The sequence below is a fragment of the Neoarius graeffei genome, chromosome 23, assembly GCF_027579695.1.
Source record: "Neoarius graeffei isolate fNeoGra1 chromosome 23, fNeoGra1.pri, whole genome shotgun sequence".
Classification (NCBI taxonomy): domain Eukaryota; kingdom Metazoa; phylum Chordata; class Actinopteri; order Siluriformes; family Ariidae; genus Neoarius; species Neoarius graeffei.
Genome location: NC_083591.1, coordinates 30,206,953 through 30,219,125, shown reverse-complemented (window position 1 = coordinate 30,219,125; position 12,173 = coordinate 30,206,953). Strand labels below are relative to the sequence as shown.

General features: G+C 39.7%; 1 protein-coding gene across 1 annotated transcript in view; it reads right to left on the bottom strand.

Annotated features, from left to right (window-relative positions):
* Positions 1 to 8,322: 8,322 nt before the first annotated feature.
* Positions 8,323 to 12,173, bottom strand: part of ncapd2 (non-SMC condensin I complex, subunit D2) — a 136,616-nt gene continuing 132,765 nt past the window's right edge. Inside the window, exon 32 of the mRNA XM_060906042.1 lies at positions 8,323 to 8,649. Within this exon, the coding sequence (XP_060762025.1) occupies positions 8,570 to 8,649 (80 nt within the window). The 3' untranslated portion in view covers positions 8,323 to 8,569. The remainder of the gene's footprint in view (positions 8,650 to 12,173) is intronic.

Here is a 12,173-nt window from a genome sequence, read left to right as displayed (position 1 = left end):
ACAAATGTAAACTCACATCATGGCATAATAACAAATGCAAACTCACATCATGGCATAATAACAAATGCAAAATCACATCATGGCATGATAACAAATGCAAACTCACATCATGGCATAATAACAAATGTAAACTCACATCATGGCATGATAACAAATGTAAACTCACATCATGGCATAATAACAAATGTAAACTCACATCATGGCATGATAACAAATGCAAACTCACATCATGGCATAATAACAAATGTAAACTCACATCATGGCATGATAACAAATGCAAACTCACATCATGGCATAATAACAAATGCAAACTCACATCATGGCATGATAACAAATGCAAACTCACATCATGGCATAATAACAAATGTAAACTCACATCATGGCATGATAACAAATGTAAACTCACATCATGGCATGATAACAAATGCAAACTCACATCATGGCATAATAACAAATGTAAACTCACATCATGGCATGATAACAAATGCAAACTCACATCATGGCATGATAACAAATGCAAACTCACATCATGGCATAATAACAAATGTAAACTCACATCATAGCATAATAACAAATGTAAACTCACATCATAGCATGATAACAAATGCAAACTCACATCATGGCATAATAACAAATGTAAACTCACATCATGGCATAATAACAAATGCAAACTCACATCATGGCATAATAACAAATGTAAACTCACATCATGGCATAATAACAAATGTAAACTCACATCATAGCATGATAACAAATGCAAACTCACATCATGGCATAATAACAAATGTAAACTCACATCATGGCATAATAACAAATGCAAACTCACATCATGGCATGATAACAAATGCAAACTCACATCATGGCATAATAACAAATGCAAACTCACATCATAGCATGATAACAAATGTAAACTCACATCATGGCATAATAACAAATGTAAACTCACATCATGGCATAATAACAAATGCAAACTCACATCATGGCATAATAACAAATGCAAACTCACATCATGGCATAATAACAAATGCAAACTCACATCAGGGTGATTCTAGCATCTGATCTTTGGGGGTGCTTCGCCCCCAGAGCTGACAGAGGCACCTGGCTTGAACGACAGTTTATTCCGCATTTAGACTAGACTTAACTAGACAAGAAGACTAGACTAGACTAGACTTATGCAATGTTTTAACAGAAGCTGACCCAATAAACTATGATATCTACACATTTACAACCACTGACACAAATATTTATGTTATATTTTTAACTAAACAAGACCTACTACTGCATTTGTAATGTTGGAGCTATTCATTTTGAACAGTGGTAATTGTTAATGTGTTATTGTGTAATAATAGTGTGTATTATGATTTTACATTAGTTTATATTTTTTGTTATATTTTGGTAGTTCTTTTGATAGTCATTAGTTTAATTGTTTGCTTCGTGCTTGTACGTTTCAGTGTCTGTTTTGATTAATTTGCTAATTAAGTATCTCGATATGGATGATAAATGTCGTTGTTATCATTCTGTTCATAGACCAGGGAACATCAGTATTGCATTATGCATATTATTGTGTTGTGTTTAACAACTGTAACTCCAGTCCGTACCTTCACATCTCGCTATGCCAGTAATACTCAGGTGCTATTCGAGTTCCTCATCGGCGTGGAATCCAGTTAAAAAACACCATGCCGTAGCAAGCACTCGCGCGGACAGGCAGAGGGGACGCAAGGAGGAGAGGCATTTTACTGCTCATACAACTCTCACCTAACAGGTGAATTCAAGAACACACACACACCCGCGCACACATTCACTGCGCAGTGCGCAAGAGCTCTTATTTCTGAAAATTACGTCCAAAAGCAGTGTTTTTGAGGGTGCTGAGCTCGTTTTTGGGGGTGCACCCCCAAAAATAGGCTAAACACGCCCCTGACTCACATCATAGCATAATAACAAATGCACTGCCCGAGTAAGTTAGCCTGGCAAGCCAGACTAAATGTGAATATTTAGTCTGGCCCCGATCCGCAGACATTTCCGAAGCGGGTAGGAGGGACAAACCGCAACGCTCTGACCAATCAGCGCAACAGTGACTGTGACGTAGTCAGAGCGACAGAAAGCAGTGGCGGAGACCTTGAAATAAATAATTTTTCAAAATGCGTATTAATTAATAAACAGGTTCTAGATATTAATTAGTTTGGAGTCTGTACCACATACACTCTTTTTTTCCCCCCCAAGTGTTTTTCAAGGGTTTGCTTAAACTGTTTTTGAGAGTTTTTATTTAGTGGTGTTTGGTGAAATAATTTCCCTTACATTTAAAATAACGGGAAAATAAGAAACAATCAAAAAGTAATGTTTCAAAGCTGTTTATTAATTCTTCGTACTGCACAAACTAGCCCCATCCTTTTGGCTACGAGCGGAGCCAGCTGGTAGATCAGACTTTTGCCATAGCCGGTCGGCAAAACAGCGAAAACGTCCTTCTTGAAAAGGAATGAGCGGAGAGCCTCTTCCTGCTCATGTTTCAACGAAAACTCCAAGTCTAACTCTTCTAAAACTGATTCCAAAGTGGAGTCAAACGCGCGCTGTTCACTAGCCCGTAGCCATCTTCCGTTGCGCTTTCTCCAGCGTCGCGCAGCTTTGTCGTCACTCCTGCAAAAGCTCGCCCAAAGAATCCAAACAAAAACCTTGCGTTGTGATTGGCGGGCACGATTTGATGCCCGGGGTGTTTTTGTTTATATGGTGTGAGGCTAGACCCACTTGCTAGGCAAAAAATGTTTTTGGGCGCTAGGCGGGTGGGTCTAGTTTACTAGGCTAGGAGAAAGGCATAGACGTACGGTATAAACATCCTCGCCGCCATATTGGATGGGGCAAAGTGGAGATTCTTCACCCGTCTCTGGTATAGCGTCTAGACCAGGGGTGTCAAACCTGATCCATAAAGGGCCGTGTGGCTGCAGGTTTTCATTCCAGCCATGCAGCAGCACCCTGATTTGGCTTATTCAATCAACTGACACACCCACCCTTTAATCAAGGGTGGGTGTGGCTGCAAGTATTTGACTGTGTGAAGACAGTTCAGTTGATTGAATGAGCCAAGTCAGGTGTGCTGCTGCATGGCTGGAATGAAAACCTGCAGCCACACGGCCCTTTATGGATCAGGTTTGACACCCCTGGTCTAGACAGTAGCGGAGAATAAAGATGCCTCATTCATGTGCTGCGTTTAACTGTACCAACAGGTTTACCGTCCAAACGAGATCACATGGGATTACCTTTCACAGGTGAGACTGGAAAAATACTTTTCAATACTGTTCCTTCAGTCTTCAGTTTCCCAGCTCATCTCCACCGGGGGGGTGTAGAGTTATAAGCAGTGAGAATTAGAGAATACAGTGCCACACTATGATGAACGTTTTTGAACGTATGATGAATGTTTTTTTGTTTTTTTCTTCTTTTATGGCAAATACTTCTCTTCAAAAGAAACTAATGAAGAATAAAATACATTTTTTTTATTTTCACAGTGATATACACTATTTTTCATCCCTTGGTTTTCTCATCTAATATGGAAGTTATGGATGTCAGTGGCTGTGACAAGACATGTTATGCTCTGCAATAAAAAAAAAAAAAAAAACATTGGTACAAAGCAAGCCCATTCACTTTATGCTGATAAGAGAATTACAATGGTTTTTCATGTGACAAAAATGTGCGATTAAATTGCGATTAATCGCGAGTTAACTATTACAGTCGCGACATTAATCGCGATTAAATATTTTAATCGCTTGACAGCACTAATAAATGTAAACTCACATCATAGCATAATAACAAATGCACTGCCCGAGTAAGTAATAGTATAAAACAGTGACAGCGACTCACGGTAGTTTGTGACAAAAAAAGCATTTAATCACATGTGGTTACTTCCAAGGATTAAAAGATATCTTTACATTTACAAAAAGAACATTCAAAGCGGTGGCACGGTGACGTAGTGGTTAGCGCTGTCGCCTCACAGCAAGAAGGTCCGGGTTCGAGCCCCGTGGCCGGCGAGGGCCTTTCTGTGTGGAGTTTGCATGTTCTCCCCGTGTCCGCGTGGGTTTCCTCCGGGTGCTCCGGTTTCCCCCACAGTCCAAAGACATGCAGGTTAGGTTAACTGGTGACTCTAAATTGAGCGTAGGTGTGAATGTGAATGGTTGTCTGTGTCTATGTGTCAGCCCTGTGATGACCTGGCGACTTGTCCAGGGTGTACCCCGCCTTTCGCCCGTAGTCAGCTGGGATAGGCTCCAGCTTGCCTGCGACCCTGTAGAAGGATAAAGCGGCTAGAGATAATGAGATGAACATTCAAAGCTGATTATCATGTCAAAGTCAATATATGTTAGCACAGAAGATTGAAATTTCATTGGACTAGGCTCCAATGTGCAGTTAAAATAAAACTAAACTTACTGATATAAACATCTACAATTAAAAACACACGCAGACACACATCATCTTGTCATCAAAGTCAGTACTTTGATTTCCTGTAAATCATGTGAGTGCTGGGCTGGGCTGTGCTTGCACAAGTCTTCATACCCCTTATCTGTGGTAAGATGGCCGCCTGGTGAGGAATCTAGTCTTCTATGTAAATCTATAGTTACCACTGGCAACCCCTCAGCCAATCACAACCCCGGAAGTTCAGTTCAGCCGCGGGTCGCGCGCCACATTCAGGCGTCTTCAAGTCCAAAACACAAGAATTAGCAAAACATCACAACTCATAAAACTAAGGGGAAAAAAAAAAGTCTCTTTACACCAAATAAACACTTTCTTCTGCTTTATTTTGTCTAAAAACTGTGCGATTCATACAGCAAACACTTCATGTATTAATATAAGCACAAATGTGTACAGGTGTAATTACAGTGGTGCTTGAAAGTTTGTGAACCCTTTAGAATTTTCTATACATTTCTACATAAATATGACCTAAAACATCAGATTTTCACACAAGTCCTAAAAGTAGATAAAGAGAACCCGGTTAAACAAATGAGACAAAAATATATTATTTATACCCTGGTGAAAAATAAATGTGCTAAGTGTACTAAAATTTAGCATACTTGTGTGTTTATGATTAGTTAACTTGAGGCATGCTATTTTGGAACAACTAATTAATTTTATTTAAAATATGGTTAAAAAAACCACACCACCACCGTGTCACCTCACAGCAAGAAGGTCCGGGTTCGGGCCCCGTGGCCGGCGAGGGCCTTTCTGTGCGGAGTTTGCATGTTCTCTCCGTGTCCGCGTGGGTTTCCTCCGGGTGCTCCGGTTTCCCCCACAGTCCAAAGACATGCAGGTTAGGTTAACTGGTGACTCTAAATTCAAATCAAATTAGTGAACTGGCACTAACTCCTTATAGATCATAAATTGTCCGCTAATTCGGTAATCATAATACACTATATTATTAAAAGTATTCGGACACCTGAACATCTCACAACCACACGTGCCCTTTCTAAAAACCAAGGGCATCGACAAAGAGCTGGTCCCAGCCTTTACTGTTATAATAACCTCCACTCTTCTGGGAAGGTTTTCTACCGGATTTTGGAGCCTGGCTGTGGGGACTTGCTAATTGACCCCATTAAACACCTTTGGGATGAACTGCAACACTGACTGCGCCCCAGGCCTCCTCGCCCGACATCAGTGCCCGACTTCCCTAGTGCTCTTGTGGCTGAATCCCCACATCCACACTCCAAAATCGAGCGGAACACATTTCCAGAAGATCGGAGGTGATTATAGCAGCAAAGAGGAGACGAAATCTATAATAGAATATTCAGCCAGCACACATGGGAGTGATCGGTTGTGTTCACATACTTTTGACAATATAGTAAATTTAAAAAAAAAAAAGAAAAACACGATATCCTTCAGCAATCAACAGGAAATCTTAAAATCCACATTTTCACATTTCATTTTGGATAGCAGATAAACCATGTGTAGTACTTGCTATATTACAGTTGCAAATCAGAAATATTCAACCCCCTCACCTCAAAAGGCATAGCGTTGTGGATGAAAGATGACAATACCTCAAACAGCAAAAAAAAAAAATTTATTGATCCATATTTGAGTTGACAACAGAAGCTGACTTAACTTTGAAGTTCAAATGAAAATGTAAATCTTAAACACGTGCACTATTATTCAATCCCCAGCTTCAGTACTTTGTGGCGCATCCTTTCGCTTTTATAACTTCTAACAAACGTTTCTGACAAGCTTCTTACGCCTCTCGATTGGAACCTTTGCCCGTTCTTAACATACAAAAGCCTGTAGCTCAGTGATGTTTGATGGCTTCCATGCTGCAACTGCCTTCTTTAAATCCCATCGAAGATTTTCAAATCAGATTTAAATCTGGTGACTGAGGAGGCCACTCCAGTATCTTTTCCTCAACCACGCTTTGGTTGACTTGGATGTGTGCTTGGGCTCATTGTCTTACTGGAAAATCCATTGATCAAGGTTTAATTTGTCAACAGGTGATGATCCTTTTTAAAATGGCCTGGTATTTCTGGGAATCCATGATGCCAGGTACACAATCAAGATTGCCAGTTTCTGCCGCAGAAAAACAGCCCCACATCATCAGTGACCCACCTCCATGCTTGACTGTGGGGATGGTCTTCTTCTGGTCATAAGCCTGGCCTTTCACACGCCAGACAAACCGCTGGTCCATATGTCCAAACAGTTCCAGTTTGGTTTCATCAATCCATAGAACTGTCTCCCAAAACTGTAGTCTTATCCAAATTCCTCCTGGCATATTCTGGTCAACTTTTGATGTTCCTTGTGGTCAAGAGTGGAGTGCGTCTTGGAGTCCGGCCATGAAATCCTTGTTTATTCAGTGCACGGCTTATAGTTGCCACTGAAGCACTTGTACCAGCCTTCATCATGTCATCCTCTAGGTGTCTTGCACTCGCATGGGTTTTTTTCTTAGTTGTCCTGACCAAGTGGCTCAAGGGCCCTTGATGAAATTTTGGGCTTTCTTCCACAGCCAGGCAGGTTTGCAGCTGTTCTGTCATCCAAAGCAGAATCTTGCGCTTTGAAAAAAACAAATTGATAAATCCCTAAAGTGCATATCCTGGACCAAATTCGTGTTTTTTTTAATATGAAAGTATGTCCCTTTATACACTCATCCAGAAGGGTAATTTTGCACAAGGCCATCTGTCTACAGCAGAAAAAAATAAAACGCGTCTGGAACTAGATAGAACTCGACACCAACGGTGTCGATGGGAATGCCTCCACCTGGTAGACTACACGCCTTGTTGTGATTTAGGGATGGACATACGACCTCACAGTAATCTTGACCTGTGACCTTTTAACCTCAAAATCTAATCAGTTCATGTTTGTCCCAAAGCGCACAAATGGTGAAAGTTTGGCGAAATTCCTTTCATTTGCCAAATGCCAAGTTTTTTCAGAGGCGGACCAATTCGCCCCAAATGGCTTGATTTCAACTGAATTTTTCTGGTATTGTGCAAGGTAAGAAAAAAAATTGCATAAAATGCAGAATGTGAGATATTTGACCAAAGTGTAATATAAAATAGGAGAATTACACTGATCTAGCTCCTGAATTTACCCGTGATATGCACTTTGCAATTGTATATACCATCAAGTATTGCATAATATTACAGCTTTTTTTTTTTAAACCATCTCATCTCATTATCTGTAGCCGCTTTATCCTGTTCTACAGGGTCGCAGACAAGCTGGAGCCTATCCCAGCTGACTACAGGTGAAAGGCGGGGTACACCCTGGACAAGTCGCCAGGTCATCACAGGGCTGACACAGACAACCATTCACACTCACATCTACGGTCAATTTAGAGTCACCAGTTAACCTAACCTGCATGTCTTTGGACTGTGGGGGAAACCGGAGCACCCGGAGGAAACCCACGTGGACACGGGGAGAACATGCAAACTCCACACAGAAAGGCCCTCGCCGGCCACGGGGCTCGAACCCGGACCTTCTTGCTGTGAGGAGACACAGTGGTGGAGTGGCTTTTTTAACCATATTTTAAATAATGGAAGCAACTAAAACCAAAATGTTATCTTGTTTTGTAGATGCAGTTTATAATGGCACAGGCAAGGGAAAAAAAACCCACACAATGCATACAAGTTTAAGAAAATATATTACATTAAAAAAAAAACAAAAAAACAAACACCTTACTAGCTCAGCATATTCATTTAGCAATTTCAATATGGCTGACAAATGAGCTAGTCCATCAATGCAAGGCATGAAGCCCTCTGAAAACAGGCCTCAAAACATTGTTCTGTACTTGTATTGCTTGGGAGCCCTTTTTTTTAAAAACAGTGCTTTAATGCTGTATTTAATATTTTGCACAAAAAACCCAAACCATTTCCGGTATACTTTTTAGGCTATTTTTTTATTAAAAGTTCATTATTTCAAATCATGCAACAATGATACAGCCTAGCACAGGCAAGTTACAAAATTACTGTTTTAACTTGGATAGAAACATTTTGTAAAAAGCATGGATAAAAATGTATTGCATTGGAAAAAAGAAAAGGAAAAAAGTGCATTCAGAATGGACAGAACAAAAACAGATCAAGATAAAAACAGGGGAAGTGAGGCAGAGTCCCAGGCAAAAGGAGGACTAGTGGCGTAGACGAGTGCGTCGGGTACGTGAGATGGGTGTGGTGACTTTTGGAGTCTCACTCTCTGCCATGACAGCATCTAAGTTTAAAAAATAAAAACCCACACAATTAAGAATTAATGATAATTAATAAAAAAAAACAAGACTTGACCTGCATATGTTACTTATGACAAATCATAGATCAACTTTATAACTCAAATTATTGTTGTACAAGTGCGCGCACATATGCATCACACACACTACTATATAACAGGTCATACATGAGCCGATAGCCAACAAGATGCGTAGCGCTGAGTTGATTGTCCATATACGATGAGATTGAGTGGCATAATTGTTTTATTATATCCACAGTCACTGGATTTTGATAAACGGAGCATTTTTTGCAAATTCGATAAATAGAAACTTTATACAAAACATCCGACAATCAGTTCCGCTTAGTGGACGTGACAAATTGCATGCACACGTAGTAAAATATTCAGTTGACAGGAGCAATTTGTGAAAAATACTACAATAATTCTCAAAAAACAACAACAACAAAAAAAACAAGACTCATCTATACTAAGTTTCAAGATATTGTCACATTCTTCAAGTTCTGCTGCAGGAAACCAACCCTACCTCTTTACACCGACCTCGGCAGCCCATGGCATAAACCCACCAGACCTTTGGTCCAGGTGAGCTAAAAATTTTAATTTCTCACATTTCTTAGCATCAAAAGGCACAAATGGGTGATTCTCATGAAGCTGCAGTGAACATGTCCAGGACGCATTTTCCAAAATCAATACTTAATTCACATAAACTCTGATATTTTGTGTAAAGAAAATAGGGAGCACTGTATGGACAAATGGTTTTCATCATCATAAACTAATTTTTATATCAATTAAACAAAAAATCTATGGAAATTCTCATTACCGTTATGTGTCCGCATCCCTTTTTTTAATGTTTACTTTAAATCATATAAAAATTCCTAATTATATAAAAAAAACAATGTAAAGTTATTTTAAAACATCTATATTTATGCATATTAATATTTTTTGTGTTGAACAAAAAAAAGTACTTGATTTTAAACAAAATAACTATGTCCGCACCAAATATCTCATTACCGTTTCATGATTTCACCCCCCTATAAAAAGTACACCGTGCCTTTAAATTGATCAGCTATCCCATGATGCATCACTTCAGATACAAGATTCAAAATGGAGACAAGGTCAGTTGCTCACTCTTTTCTTACTTTGTGATATTTATGTTAATGTTGCTAAATCTGTCCTCAGTTACACTATTATCATAACCGTTATGGTTTAATATGCATTACTTTTAAAAATAAAAAAAATATTTTATGATTATCACAATATAAGGCTTTAACATGTGGCAAAGTTATAGGTTGCTAGCATTTCAGGTTATTTGTGAAATTAGCCAAGAGTATCTCATTACCGTTACTCAATATTCTCATTACCATGCACTGTGAGGGCAATAAATAAATGTAAAAAAATATATAAAGTAATTGTCATGGACTGTGCTGTTCATTTAATGGGATATTTTGTGGAAATATGAAATAAATTGTCAAAAAATGTTTTTAACTCATGATCTAGCTTCATCATTTACTGTAACGGTGATGAGAATTATTCTGGATCATGTAAGCCTCAAATAAGAAAATTCCATTAAAATATTTTTCCATTAAAAAAAGATCAACATAGTAAAGTTCACACTATTTTAGGCTCTCAACTTGAAAAAATACTGAAATGAGGTGAAAAACTTTGTTAATGTGAAGGTCTTCATGAGAATCACCCAAATACATTAAATCAACACACATACCAACTTTCAAGACCATAGCACTCAATTTTCAAGTTCTGCTCCGGAAACAAAACCTACCCCAAGACTAAGCTGAAAGACCAAGTCTGAAACTGTTTCCATGGAAATATGAAAAATTTAAATTTCTCAGTATGAAAAGGCACATCTACATCATGTATAACAAGTTTCAAATCCGTATCATGAATAGTGTTGGATATATGCTCTGGAAACAAATATTGCTCCAAGAAACCAAGTCAAAATCTAGTTTTAGGTAAAAATTTGAAAAAAAAAAAAAAATCAAAATGGCAAAAAGGCACCAGTTCACATGTTGCTTGATATGAATACAAAGTTTCATGAAGAGATCTTCAATAGTTTTAAAGACATGGCCCGGAAATGAAAACGTGACCGGACGGATGGAATCAGTTTCTGTACCCCTCCACCAAACTTTGTTTGGGTGGGGGATATTTATTTAAAAAAAAAAAAAAAGCCACTCTTACCATCAAACACTTTCATTCCATATTTTGTTGCTTTTTTATTTCATCCTTGGTTGGTTCAGCAACATGCTCCGCCATTTTGGTTTTCTCTACTCACGGTACATGAGCTGATAGCCAAATAGTAGAGTAGCCAATCAGAGCACACAATCGCTCATATCCAGTGAATGTGGATGAAATAATTTCAGCTGTACCACAAAAAGTGCCCTTGAAAGCCAGACTTAAATTTCAGATGTTGATGCATTTCCTTTTGAAACAGACAGGGAGTTCTCCCCTTACAGTAATAAGGGAATATCATCTGGATTTTCATACCATTGCTATGCTGTTAATGCGCACTCATCCTCTTGGACACTCCTGTTTCTACACCGATCTCAGAATGTCTAGGGGTGTTCACACGGCAACTTTTACTCCGGTGTAGCACCGGGGCCGCCCCGGTAGAGCGTTCACACGGTACAAAGTTATACCGGTGTAGCCTCTGAAAGCTGCTTAAACCGGTGCAAATCTAACCCTGCTCGGGAGGTGGTTTAAGAAATTTACTCCGGAGTAAATGCTAGTTTGCGGGGCAGCACCGATATAAAATGGGACGTCTGAACGCTACAGGGGTAGACTCGCTACGCGTCAGGAGAGTTGATTACACACGGGCATTGCATAATTTGCATCCTGGTATTTTGCGCTTCCAAAATGGCGAATATCAACAACAGAACTGCGCGTCTTCATCCATGTTGTTTTCCCGGCGCTTGGTGATGCCATGACAACCGGGAAAAGGAAGTACATTTTCACGCATGCGCATATTTCATTTCCGCATTATTACTATCGTATAGCACGGTCGCAAAAACTGCTGTGTGAACGCAAGTGGGGCTGCACCGGTGCTAACACGCTTCTCTCTAGTAAGTAAGTTTGTGACGTGTGAACGCTCCACAAAATTTACACCGGTGTAAGATATATCGCAACAAAATACATCGGTGCAGCATCGATGCAAATATGTGCCGTGTGAACACCCCTTCTGACACCTCATCAGCTGGAATCCCAGCAAAACTAAGCAGCTGCATCCCCATTTCAAGATCTTGTGCTCTCCCTGGACAAATGTCACATCACACAATCGGTTCCCGCGCACATCTTTGGGCTAGTCCGAGACAACTAACCATATCCTTCCAGCCTCGCATTTCTAAGCTAGCGCAGTCATGCAGGTTTCTCCTTTACAACATGAAAGAAAAGCTTTTGGCCATTTCTATCTTCAGAAATCACTCGAGTGCTCATTTCAGTCCCATGTCATGTTGAGACCGATTACTACAACTAACCCCTGGCTGGTCTGCCTCTGCACGCCATCC